This window comes from Larimichthys crocea, chromosome I, assembly GCF_000972845.2.
Source record: "Larimichthys crocea isolate SSNF chromosome I, L_crocea_2.0, whole genome shotgun sequence".
Lineage (NCBI taxonomy): Eukaryota > Metazoa > Chordata > Actinopteri > Sciaenidae > Larimichthys > Larimichthys crocea.
In genome coordinates, this window is record NC_040011.1 from 17,398,846 (window position 1) to 17,413,504 (window position 14,659).

Genomic DNA, 14,659 nt, shown 5'->3' on the forward strand with positions numbered 1-14,659 from the left:
ATAGACTACACGGGATTGAATCCTTTGCTCACTTTACCATACACACACACCCACACAATCGTTGGCGGACTGACACCTAAAGGGTGCAAGATATAGTGAAGTGAAACAGAACAATAAGAAAAAACAAGCAACTGCAGACTGCGAAAAACTTTTTTCCAGTTATTTTGTTTATTAGTTTATACTACCCGGTAAGGCTGTGGTAGTATTTCAATGTGGTTTTATTATTCTCCCCAGCTTCATATTAAAATAGGGAGCATTGTTTCATGAACAAAAGAAGCCACAGTGTCGTGTTGTTCAGTGGAATCGGTTTGGTTACACCTGGGCTCCGGAACCGAATTTAAATTCTCTGTTCCTTATTGCTGGGCCATTAGTTTTCAAGTTATTATATCATGTACTAAACTTTTCTGCTTCAAAGGGTTACACTAATATTAACTGTTAGCCCATCAGCGAACATGCTAATGTTACATAGCAATGCTAAAATTCTAATGCTAAGCTAATGTTACTGTAGCACCATGGTAACATGTTAATGCTAACATGCTAATGTTAACTGCTAGTCATCAGTCGTAACATGCTAATAACAATGCTAATGTTAACATGCTAATGCTAACTGCAGCTAAAAATGCTAATGTTATTGCTAGCACGTAAGGCCAGCTGCTCCTGTGTCAATAAACTGTTAAAATGACTTTTGGAGGTGTGCTTTTGAATACAGACCCCCAGCAACAGCCCACTCGTCACTCTCAAAATTCTTTTCTAGTCTCTGAGCAGTGGTCAGTATGACGGGGCCAGAGTCAGGCACACTCAAAATTTCTTTAGAAATTTTTCTAGTTATTATTAAACTTTTCTTACGCCCTTTTTTGGTTCACACCCCCAGAGTTTTTGTCGCACATACACAAAACGGGTATCGAAACGTGCGGCTCGGCCGGGACATGTGTGCTATGTCTTTTCTAAGAGTTTCGCATGTTTTTTGCGAATTTATTGCGAATTTATTGCGAAAAATTTCCCATAGGGAATGAATGGGGAGGTCCGAAAAAAAATACATTTCAACAGACATTTCAACAATGAACTGCTCTGGCATACTTTCACCGAGAGACTTCATTAAACTTAAAATGTAGGTATTGCTTCCCTTATCTTCAGGATTCACTACACTCATCAACAGCTTTTACCATTTTTAAACTATCAAGGCTCAAGTTGAGCAGGTTTTTGTAGTCAAATTTCTGGGTTTATAATGGGTGTGTATGTGGGCGAATGTTTGTGCTAGATGGATGACATCATCAGCTAGAGTGAGGAGCAGGGAGAAAAATAAGTGAAAAAATAAAACGTATTCGACTACCATGGCCTCAAATGCCCAGCTACAGACATGATTATCCCCTCAAATGTAGGAAAATATGAGTTGATCGCAGTTAGAAAAGTCATAGCCATCGATTCCCCGCCGAGCCAGTCGTTTTGATACCCGTTTTGTGCATGTGCGACAAAAACTCTGGGAGGAGAAGCGAACCGAAAAAAACACGGAAGAAACGGAAGAGGAATAATAGAGCCCGAGAGTTTTAAGAGTGGTCTCTTTCAGGCACACTCAATAATAAGCGCGTGGTATAACATATAGTGTGCGCCTTGCACGCACACTCAATAATAATATTGCCAGAAACACATCACTACTCCCAGAGCTTGCAGCTCTGGGAGTAGTTGACGAGAATTTTTGAGAGTGACGAGTGGGCTGTTGCCGGGGGTCTGTATTCAAAAAGCACACGTCAAATAGTAATTATTAACATGTTTATTTAGACACAGGAGCAGCTAGCGCTGCCGCGCAAGCAATTGACATTAGTGTGTTTACAATTACCATGTCTTTAATTTTTAGTGGCTAATGTTAATTAGTATGTTAGCATTTGCATTAATTTTAGCATTGGCCGCTAATGTTACAGTTAGCATGTCTTTACAGCTAGCGCTAATGAGCTAGCTGCTCTGCGTCTCTGACGTGCTAGCAATTAACATGTATTCTTCTGACTGAAAATGAGTGGCTAGCATTACGTGCTAGCAGTTAACATTGCAGCTAGGATTAACATTTTATCAATGAGCATGTATTTAATTCTTAGTGGCTAATAGTAATCATAAGCATTAGCAGGTTACCATTACAGGTAGCATTAGCATGTTAACATAGCATTTATTTAATACTTAATGGCTAATGCTAATTGTTAACACGCTAGCTGCTCTGCTGTCATTGTCTGTCATTTTAGACAGATAACGCGCTAGCAATTATCATTAGCAGGTTAGCTTTAGCATGTTAACATGAGCATGTACTTAATTCCCATGGCTAAGTACTTAACATTAGCATGTTAACATAACATGTTAGCAATGATCAGTGTTTAATTCTTCGTGTCTAAGCTCGTTGCTAGGCAGACGGCTAACATAACATTAACATGTTAGAATTAGCATGTATAATTCTTTGTGGCTAGTGCTAATTAACATTAGCATGTTAGCATTAGCATATCAGCAAGTAGCATGTATTTGGTTATTCGTGGCTAAGGCTAATTGCTAGCGTTGACGTGCTAGCAATTACCTTTTGCAATAATTTTAGCATTGGCCGCTAATGTTAGCAGTTAGCATATACATAGACGCCGCATTGAGCGGGTTGGTCGTTGGTCGCGATACGTCAACGGGTCCGCCATATTGGATCGGGCAGATTTGCCGGTAAACTAATACAAGGAAATGGACTGAACTTCATAAAGCGCCTTTCTACAAAGTTCTTTAAGTTAATATCTCTTATACACCCATTACAACACCACACTAATATATCTGGGAAACAAACCAACAGGCACCAAAAACAACGTATGTAACTTTTAAGTGATGATATAAATGTTTACTCCTATTGTAAGCACCAAACCAACGTATGTATTTTCTAATGCTGAGTGTTTACAGCTAATGTGTGTAACACTGTTCTGTGATGATAAATATTGAAATATTTATATTTACCATGTAATCTGTGTCTATAATAACCAGATCCTGAAATGTAGATGTGACATGAGGGTTTTCTGAATAAAGAGCACACACACACACTATAGTACACACACACACACACATATATATTATGGTGTGTGTGTGTGTGTGTGTGTGTTGTGCTCTTTTCAGAAACCCTCATTTTTTAGGATCTGGTTATTATAGACACGAATTAAATGTTAATATAAATATTTCAATATTTATCATCACAGTAACAGTGTTACATACATTAGTAGCTGTAACACTCAGCATTAGAAAATACATATGTTGTGTTTGGTGATACATAAGGAGTAAACATTTATAATCATCACTTTAAAAGCTACATACGTTGTTTTTGGTGCCTGTTTGTTTCCCAGATATATTAGTGTGTGTGTGAATGGGTGTATAAGAGGCATTAACTTAAAGCACTTTAGAAAGGCGCTTTGAAGTTCAGTCCTTTCCTTGTATTAGTTTACCGGCAATCTGCCCGATCCAATATGGCGGCGACGTCGACGTACGATTCAGCGCTCAATGCGGCATCTATGTATATATGTCTATGGCGCTAGCTGCTCTGCTGTCTCTGTCGGCCATTTTACACAGACAAGTTCAAATGAAGCCAATAAATGCTAAATGGCGCCATGGGCTTCTGCACCTGTTGTCAGTTGGAACTTCAGTTGGAAATCCTGACAGAGAGAGAGAGAAAATGCTGAGACCACCCCTCGAAGAGGAGGGAACTCTGGCCAAACAGTATTTCCAATCATTGAACCGAAATCACTGGGAGCATCCTGTGCCCTTCCTGAACGTCTACATATTTGTTTGTGTCGATAAGTGAAGAAATGTGTCTTTAAGAGCAATTCAGAGAAAGGTTACTTCTGCTTTCCTCCAGAAAAGAGCAATTCAGAGAAAGGTTACTTCTGCTTTCCTCCAGAAAATTTCTCGCCTTTTTAACATGGTAGTCTATGGGCTGTGGAAGGGGGGTTGCTGCCGCATCTTTGCGTTTCCCGCCAAAACTATAAATCTGACAGTTTTAGCAGGCGAATGTGAGTGAGACGACAAATTTTCCTACGTTTCTATGTATAAATCGTGTCTGTAGTCGGGCATTTGAGGCCACGGTAGTCGAATACGTTTTATTTTTTCACTGATTTTTCTCCCTGCTCCTCACTCTAGCTGATGATGTCATCCACTCTAGCACAAACATTCCGCCACATACACACCCATTATAAACCCAGAAAATTGACTAAAAACCTGCTTAACTTTGAGCCTTGATAGTTTAAAAATGGTAAAAGCTGTCGATGCTTTGAGCCTTGATAGTTTAAAAATGGTAAAAGCTGTCGATGAGTGTATTCAATCCCTGAAGAGAAGGCAAGCATACCTACATTTTAAAGTTTAAATGAAGTCTCTCGGTGAAAGTATGCCAGAGCAGTTCATTGTTGAAAATGTCCCAGAGCTTGCTAGCTCTGTGAGTAGTTGACGAGTGTCGTAGGCACTCGTCACTAACTAGAAAATTCCCGCAGAAATTTTGAGAGTGACGAGTGGGCTGTTGCCGGGGGTCTGTATTCAAAAAGCACACCTCAAATAGTAATTATTAACATGTTTATTTAGACACAGGAGCAATTACCATGTCTTTAATTTTTAGTGGCTTAGTGGCTAATTATCCACTAAATAAGCATTAGCCACTAAGCCACTAAAAATTAAAAACATGGCAATTGCTAACATGCTAATGATAATTGCTAGCGCGTCATGTTAGCAATTACCATGTCTTTAATTTTTAATGGCTAATGTTAATTAGTAATTAGTACCAGTTAGCATGTCTTTACATCTAGCGCTAACACACTAGCTTCTCTGCTGTCTCTGACGCGCTAACAATTAATATTAGCATGTTAGCATTAACATGTATTCTTAGTGACTGAAAATGAGTGGCTAGCCTTAACTTGCTAGCAATTAACATTAGCATGTTAGCATTAGCATGTTAGCAATGAGCATGTATTTAATTCTTAGTGGCTAATAGCAATCAATAAGCATTAGAAATTTGAAATTTGACTAAAAACCTGCTCAACTTTGAGCCTTGATAGTTTAAAATCGGTAAAAGCTGTCGATGAGTGTAGTGAATCCCTGAAAAGAAGGCAAGCATACCTACGTTTTAAAGTTTAAATGAAGTCTCTCGGTGAAAGTATGCCAGAGCAGTTAATTCCACACCATAAATTCACATAGTTACTTACATCTGACACCATAAATCTACATCAATCAAATTAATTGTTTGCTAAACTTTCTTACATGTCACAACATCATACCAAATATCAGCAGTTGTTAGTCATTACAATTAATTCACAACTTTCCAAATAGGACTTAGATCTCTTGTCTTCTGCCTTTCCTGTCTCTGTCTACATGCTATATGGTCTGCTGACCTCCGGGTTTAGTGCTTCTTAACAGTTAGTTAACTGAACGATTTTATAATTGACATTTTATGTTTCTGTGACCTTGTCACAAAACATTAAGGTGAAAAAATAGACATTTAGTTCCAGTAAGTTAACAATGACCTGAACATCAGCAGCACTGTGTGTGTGTGTGTGTGTGTGTGTGTGTGTGTGCGTGCGTGTTTGTGCGGGAAGGTGTCAGTATCAGTGAAAACATGGACTGGAGTTTCATTGATTCAGGTTTTATATCAATAAACAAGCAGAACGGATTCAATAATGAAGCTCAGCGGCACGACGCTCTGGAAACAGCGATGAGTGAACAGACTGATGTAGCCTACTGATTTTTGACATGATAAAAGAGGGGAAGTCGGCCCAATTTAATCTCTGGTTAATAGATCTCTAAATATTTCTAAACATGGTTGGCATAATCTTATGCTTAAAAAAAGAAAGCACAAGGTATAAACATAACAGAAAACATTAAAAAATAAAGATAACTTAATAGTTTAAACCTGGTCTAAATCTAGACGCTGATTAAACGTCTAAATCGAGTCTAAATCTAAACTACACTGTACATTGATCAATGACTGTTAAAAATGTTTTAATCCAACATTGGGCCACCATTTATACAATTTACAGGTGTTTTTTTGGTCAGTATTCATTATTTAATTAAATCGTCTAGATTTGGTCTAAAAATAGACGTTGATATGAGGTCTTGATTTAGACATCTAAATCGAGTCTAAATCTAAACTACATTGTACACTGATCAATGAATGTTAAAAATGTTTTAATCCAACATTTGGCCACCATTTATACAATTTACAGTTGTTTTTTTTATTTAATATTTAATAATTAATGGATTAAATTCTATCGTCTAGGTAAACTTAGACTAGATGTCTAATAGACGTCTAATGCTCAGTGGGTCCAGTCGCTGCCATTAAATTACTGGAGATATAATAATACATAATATGTTCATTGGTTAAAGTTAAAGAGACACTTTATCACTTGTAAATGCGCCTCAAAATGTTCAAAATTATTTAATGAGAATAGTTTTGGTGCAGGCACAGAAACCTTGTAGTCCAAGACTAGATCAGATCCAGGCAGTGTGAGCTGAAACTGTTGAATACTTATACTTGCTTGCGAATCTAATTATAAACAATAAATAAATAAAACATCTTAGTTCTCGCTGCCTCTGACAAACATGATTCCCCAAAAGCCCAAGACCAAGTTCTGGTCTGTTTCTAGTTAAAGATTCACTAGCAGGCCTGTTTTTTAATCAGTGTGCTTCCTACGCCTGAAATATATTGACAGAATGTAGCCAATTGTGGTTTTGAATGTAATCCCATCTTCATCTACCCACACCAGTCTTTACTGGAGCGCTTTGAGGAGACTCTGGCTGAAGCAGCCCAGGAGGAAGACTCTGAAGCTGATTATGAAGGGACAAACCAAGACCCTGAGCACAGCCAGGCCAGCCGAGAATGGAGCCTGGACCAGGAGGGAGACCAAGGACCTTTGATATCAGAAAGATCTCAATCACCAGCTGAGGGCCACAGCAGGACAGCAAGTCAGAGGAGCCACCTGCAGGACCTGCTGATGACCACCAGGAAAAGGACCTCTAGCTGCTTTGGAGCCAGGATGGATCGAATAGGAAACGCTAGTGGTCTGGGATGTAACAATGGAAGAGGTACGACTGCAGCTAAGGATGGCAGAAGAAAATAAAAATAAGGATTTAAATAAGGATTTATATAATACTGAGGCATGAAGGTCAAACATTTGCATTGGTTAGGTAGTCAAAGTCAGATTTGTATGTGTCAAGAAGAGATGCCACTGAATTAGTTACTAGTTATTAGTTAGAGTGTCTAGTGCTTCTGTGCACCCACAGTGACAACAAGACTGTGGTAAGTCATTGCACCCAGCTGGGCTTTTTTTGAGTTAATAGTTCCATAATGTAACTCAATGTTTCTGCCTGTTAAAAGGAAGTTTTTCCTTGCCACCGTCGCCAAGTGCTTGCTCATGGTGGAATTGTTGGTCTATAATATTATAAAGAGTACAGTCTAGACCTGCTCTGTATGGAAAGTGTCACGGGATAACTTCTGTTATAATTTGGTGCTATATAAATAAAATTTAACTGAATGTAACTCTGCCTAAAATCACAAACATATTGTGTATTATTGTGTTTAGAGGTGTGTTTTTCAACTTTGAACAGAGGCAGACTAGCAGTTTCCCCTGTTTAATGTGTTTATGCTAAGTTAGGCTAACCAGGTCTTGACTCCAGTGCTGTACTGTAACACACATGAGACTGATATGCATCCGAGCATGTCACTGTTGGAGAGAAAGCAAATAGTATTTCCCAAAATGCTGAAATATTTGTGTTTTCATTGACATGGTGACCTTTTCCTGTAGCACTACCTATGTAGCACTACCAATAATGTTGTTTGTACTGTCTCTTATTGTGGGATGTAATGAACACAGCAGCATCTAGAGATTAGGATGAAATGTGCATTATTATAATGATGACCACTACATGACCAGTTTTCTATAATAAACCCTATTTCTTTTTTGTGTTTCCCCATCAGGGTAGCCTAACAGTTTCCTGGGACACATGTTGAATTATACTTTTATCTCCAACTGAAGGCACAACCCAAGAGATCGGACATGTATGATTTTGCGTTGGTGACACTCTTCTATGTATTTCTTTGTTTGACGTGGCAAATGTGCAGTACCCTGTGTACACATAACACATAAATGAAACAAGTTAATTATATAACTGCATGTGGGTTGCTGACAAAGATGAATAAACTCTTTTTTTCATTGGATGAATTCAGTCATTTTTTAAGTCTACTCCATTACACAAGGTCACATATACAATCCTACACATAATGAAATCTATTCTCTGCAATAAGCTGTGCTACCCAGTGTACAGCAGAAGAATTAACCTAACCTAACATACATGTTTTTGAGAAAACAAGCACAAACACAGGAAGGCCACACAAAAAGAACCTGTCCTGACTAGAAATCAATCAGGACCTTTTTGTTGTGAGGCTACACTGGTAACCACTGCCTAGATGGAATTCCTTTATGTCTGGACATCAGCAGTCCTAAAACCATGACATGAAAAAATCTGTGCCATTTTTGCCTTCTTCTTTTATTTAAGTCAGTCCCGAGGTTGTCGTTGGATTTCATGCAGCGAAGTCACTGTGACAGCTCAGCCACCACTTAATCTGATATGACATGCTGAATGAACAATCACAATCTCCTTGCTGTTGTGTATGGTACAGGTAAGACACTGAATTATACACACATCAGTTGAATAATTCATAATTCATAAAGTCAAAAACAGCTTCAATCTTCGTTTGATTTGTCTTGTTTTAGGGAAGACAATGTTACTATATCATGATTCAACGAGTCAAGAGCAGATGCAGTTATAGTGTCTTTCACATTTCTTCTTATTCCTTGTGTTTGTGTTCACACCCAAATCACTTGATTCAAAATGAAAATGTGAAGTCAGCATGTCGTGTTTGATCCTGGTTTAATAGCAAATAAACAAACTTGAAGCTAGCAGGTGAAGGTCCATAAAGAAAAGTAAAAACAACAAGAGTAATGTTAGGAGCTCTGTCATTTGGTATTGATAATGCAGTGAGATGAAAAGTTAAGGGATTACCATTGCAATTCATAATGAGGGAAACATGAACCAAAATTCCATAATAATAATAATAATTAATCAAATATTAATCAAGTATTAAAATTTAATACTTTCTGAGATATTTCAGTCTGTTTCATACTGATGCAGAGTGAATAAACTAAAATGCAATCGGAATCACTTCATCATGCTAAAAAACAGTAAGAGTGCCTAGACCGGTACTCCAGAATAATATAAACATCCCATTGATACATTGTACACAGCAAAATAAACCACGGAAATTGAAAATGGCCCTCCTGAACATTCGGTCCCTGACCAATAAAACGTTCCTGGTCAATGACCTTATTACAGGGTGCCGCTTTGACTGCATCTTTTTGTGTGAAACCTGGTTGAGTTTAGATGCACCTGCTGTTCTTATTGAAACTGCCCCACTGAACTATGCTTTTAATTTTTCTTGTAGGCAGGGGAAGAGGGGAGGTGGTCTGGCCAACACTGCCTCTAACACTGTTGACTGCAGACAAGTCTCCTTTGATGTTTTTAACTCTTTTGAATATCTTGCTTCTGTTTTTAAATGCCACCCACCCATACTTACAGTCACTGTATATAGAGCACCAAATCATTGCCCTAACTTTTTAGCAGAATTCTCAGAGTTTTTATTTATTCTTAATACGAACTACGACAAAATTCTTAGAATTGGTGATTTTAACTTGCACATAGACAACATAAATGACAAAAAGGCAACCGATTTTATAAATCTTCTTGACAACCTTAGTTTTAGACAGCATGTCAGTGGATCAACACACAATCGCGGCCACACGCTGGACCTGGTCATTGGCAAAGGTTTAGACGTAGAAATATCCTCAATTAGAGATGTCGCCCTATCATACCACTACTGCATTGAATTTACTGCCACTGCATCAACAACCCAGGTTTAAACTAAACACACCGTCAGAAAAAGACATCTTACACCCGAAGTTGGAGAAAGTTTTATAGCCCATATAAAAACACTGCCTCCACAAATTCTTCCCAGACTTTTTAGCCAATGAATTTTATTTCCGATTACACACAACAATTGACCTTGTTGCACCAGTACAACTAAAAAAAGTAGCTAAAAAATGCAAGCCCCCCTGGAAAAATGAAAATGTCAACAAACTCAAACAAAATTGTAGGAAAGCCGAGCGTAAATGGAGGAAAAGTAAACTCGTGATCCACTACAACATTTTACATGATCTTTTAACAGACTATAACAAGGCACTAAGAAATGCCAGACAGAATCACTTCTCTGAAATTATAAATAAAAATCAAAACAATCCTAGAGTGCTCTTTAGTACAATTGACCATCTCATTAACCCTACACCTACATGTCCCAGTGAGTTTCTCTCTATCACTATGTGCAATGAATTTTCTGCCTACTTCCATAACAAGATTTCAACAATTAGAACTAATATTAATCAAACAAGGTCTTTTAACGTTTTAGATTGCACTAAGCACTTTAATTATACCATGCAATCGTTTGCTCAGATTGATCCTGAGGCACTTAGTAAGGTGGTATCAGAGCTAAAACCCTCCACTTGCACACTTGACCCCATACCTACCTCATTTTTAAAATCTGTTTTTAGCTCCCTTTTAGAGGAGGTTTTAAATATTGTTAATTACTCAATATTTACTGGCACTTTCCCCCAGGTTTTCAAGACGGCAATAGTCTAAGCCAGACATCCCAAGTCTCCCGGAAGTTCCGGGAGTCTCCCTGACGCTTGACGTGGCTTCCCCTGCTGCACCGCTAGCTCAGGTCAACACATCCGGCTTTTGGATTACGCGAGAGCGATTCACCCCACTGCGCGGGTAGTATCCATTTGTGCCTCCCTCCCGCCACTCTAGTACCCGAATCGCGACATCCTGCGCGCATGACTTTCAGTTTGACCTTGCGGCAGGCATAGCCGCGCGGAGGGGCGGGGGGGGACAGCGCGGGGGTGCAGACTGAGCTCCAATAATCCCATACAGCACCACCGTGCAGCATTCCAGCGAAAACTCTTAGTCAGAACGTAGTTCGCGTGTTCAGGCGACTGGGTTGCGAGAGAGAGCGCGCCGTTGGTGTTGGTCAGCAAATACAACCCAATAAGCTTCGTGTGGGGAGTGGGACCGATGTACTCTCGTCCGACTTATTATTTATCGCTGGCACAAGGTTTAAAATTCCCCTTTGTTGTGGACACCATCCGTCTCAAGGCGCTCCGAAACAGGGCACACCGAGGGGCGACAATCTCAGGTAAAGAAAAAAAAATACAAAACTCATTTTACGATCAAGTATAACGAAAAGTTAGATCCTTGTCTTGTTAAAGTGAGGAATGATGACAACAATGGCAAGTGGCACTGTGTCAACAGTGATTTCAAACGCAATTTTCCACGGCGGACGTAATATGCAAACGACATGTCAGGTAATGCCAAGGTCATCAGCCCAAACCCCCATTCCCGGAAATGACTTTTTGGAACGTGGGATGTCTGTCCTAGAGCACACGCTTAAAAAAACTAACCTAGATTAGCCAGACTTAACAACTACAGGCCAATCTCAAACCTCCCGTTTTTAGGTAAGATTTTAGAAAAAAAAATTTTTAAGCAAATTAATAATTTCACTACAATTAATAATATCTCAGAGACTTTTCAGTCTGGTTTTAGAGCGCACCATAGCACAGAAACTGCACTGGTCAAAGTACTAAATGATATCAGAATCAATACTGACTCATACAAACTCTCTATTTTGGTCCTACTTGATCTTAGTGCAGCTTTTGACACAGTTGATCATAATATTTTACTAAACAGAAACTTGAAAATTGGGTTGGCCTCTCGGGTGTGGCCTTGAATTGGTTCAGGTCATATCTGACTGGGCGGGACTTCACTGTGACACTGGGTAATTTCTCATCAGATGCAAATATTATTGCCTGTGGAGTCCCTCAAGGTTCTATGTTAGGGCCCCTTCTGTTCAACATCTACATGCTCCCACTCGGCAAAATTATTAGAAGTCATAACATTGAATTCCATAGCTACGCAGACGACACACAACTGTACATCGCAGTATCACCACATGACCTCACCCCAATAAACAACTTAGTACAATGCCTAGATGAAATCAATGTCTGGATGGGAAATAACTTTCTACAACTTAATCAGGAAAAGACAGAAATAATAATATTCTGGCACAAAGACCAGAGAGAACACCTCTCCCAGCATTTTCAATCCCTGGCCCTAAGGACAAAAGATCAGGTCAAAAACTTGGGAGTGACCCTTGATTCCGACCTCAACTTTGAGACCCATATGAAAACCATAACCAAAACATCATTCTATCACCTTAAAAATATATCACCAAAGTCAGACCATTCATCAACAAGGCTGACACAGAGAAACTATTTCATGCTTTTATCGCCTCAAGACTTGATTACTGTAATGCCCTTCTGTCTGGTCTTCTTAAAAAAACACTAGGCCGCTTACAATTGATACAGAACTCTGCAGCCCGAGTACTGACAAAGACCAGACAGAGGGCACATATAACCCCCATTTTAAAAGCCTTGCACTGGTTACTCGTTAGTTTTAGAATTGATTTCAAGATTCTCTTATTGGTTTTTAAATCACTGAATGTCCTGGAACGGACCTACCTTTGTGACACGCTACAGAGGTATGTACCAAGCAGGTCCCTCGGCATCTGGACTCCTAGTTGTCCCCAGAACCTCCACAAAGAAGTTTGGTGAGGCCGCTTTTAGCTACTGCGGCCCCCATCTCTGCAACAGCCTGCCTATGGATCTGAGGGACTGCACCTCTGTAGACATTTTTAAAAAACAACTTAAGACATACCTCTTTAGCCTGGCTTTTACCTAAGGTGCCTGGCCATTCACTGCTGAGTTTTTATGTCCTGATCACTCCCTGTAACGTTTATCTCTGGTTCTTATTTACTGTACAGGTCATATCTACTTTTACTGCAACTGTTCTTAAATTATGCTTTGTACCCTATAGGTTCTTTTCTTATTTGTTTCATTGTTGTAGTTTTATGTTTTTTACTTTTCTTTTAATTTCTAGTTTTTCATGCAACTGCTCTGTTGTCTATTTCTGTTTTTACTCTGTTCTGTGAAGCACTTTGGGCTACAATTCAGTATGAAAGGTGCTATATAAATAAATAAAGTTGATGATTTATGCTATAGGAGCAGAGCCTTTTTGCTGCTGTCCTTACATCTGTGTGTTTTTCTATTGTCCCAATAAATGTAGCAGCACTTCATCAGGATGACAAATTATGAAGATACAAAGATGAGCGTGAACTGATCAATCGACTGAAATAAATATAATTAACGGAGTGTCATTAGTTAGTGATCTTCAACGATGCAAAACTTCTGCTAGCAGCTTGAGTGAGCCCATTTACACACTATGATGAATAGCAGGTAGTAGGATATTCAAATGTCAAGTGAGAGGTATAGAGGTGCTAATGTTTTTTTGTATATGGGATTCTTTACTGAATGTGTCTTGATAATGTTATTTTTCATCAATTTCGCACCTGATGAGCTGTGCAGCTCGCTTCCTACTCCTCTGCTTTTCTGTTTCATCATGAAAAGTTGTGTTGCTCTCTTAAATATATTTTGCTATTGCTCTTTTCTGCATGTCAGCTGCTGCCTAAGAGTTTATTATGTTATCATGTCACAGCGATGTCTGAACTGTTTCCATTGCATCTCGATCTACTGCGATAAGCTGCTCTCTTCGGATTGATAGTCGCCAGCTAACTCTGATTGTAATGTTGGCTTGTTTGATGTCATGGTTTGAGATAGTGTGTGTTTGAAAATGATTTGGTGTTGTGTTACAATCTCAGTTGCTTCTCTGCCTGTTACTGTTTCGTGTTCTACAGATTATGCTTTATTGCTTGTCACGTCTTTTAAAAGATGAACTGATGTTTCAACGCTTTTTTAAATTCATGTTTCTTTCTATGCTTGTTGTCATTTTCTCTATTTTTAGGTCTTCTGAAATAATGTTGTCTGATCTCAGACTGACAAATCCACGTCTGTTGTCCTGTGGCACTGGAGCTGATTAGCGTCGCAGCGCCACAGGGAGTGTCAGATATTTGTTTCCAATCTAGGAAAAGTTGTAACGGAAGCCCTCATGGTTCCTTCGAGAAGACCTGGACAGGCTCCAAATGACGCTTATGATAGTACTGAGACGTGGTTGATCAACTGCTAAACTCTAGGAGATCTGTCGTCTCGATTCGTGGAGAGTTGGCCAGAGTTAAAATGCTGAGCTTTGCAGGTACACTCTGCCATCGTGGTGTATGAGCAGTGGTTAAGGGTGAAGGGGAGAAATGTGCCTGGATGATTACTACTTGTATAGGGTGCATGCTGAGACCAGTCTACCTGTCAGTGTTCACACGTGGATGTTGATCCGAAGACGTCGTACTAATAAGAAAACCTCCCGTCAGTTTGTCTGAGGGAAACGGACCTGCCATGCAGGTGCAGATGGTTGTAGGGACAGCGGACTGCTGCAATGTATGGAGGAGCATATACACGGTCCAGTGGAGCTGCGCAACACACGTCGAGATCATTCAAGGCCGAACACCTATCATCATCTGAACCTAAAAACACTGTCAACAACAAACTCACTGTACGCTTTTCCATATTCA

The 14,659-nt window shown here is 39.3% G+C and overlaps 1 protein-coding gene across 1 annotated transcript in view; it reads left to right on the forward strand.

The window, feature by feature from the left end:
- nppa (natriuretic peptide A) overlaps nt 1–8,194 on the forward strand; it is a 12,279-nt gene extending 4,085 nt beyond the window's left edge. Inside the window, exons 2-3 of the mRNA XM_027279226.1 lie at nt 6,690–7,062; nt 7,955–8,194. Of these exons, the coding sequence (XP_027135027.1) occupies nt 6,690–7,062; nt 7,955–7,959 (378 nt within the window). The 3' untranslated portion in view covers nt 7,960–8,194. The remainder of the gene's footprint in view (nt 1–6,689; nt 7,063–7,954) is intronic.
- The last annotated feature ends 6,465 nt before the right edge of the window (nt 8,195–14,659 follow it).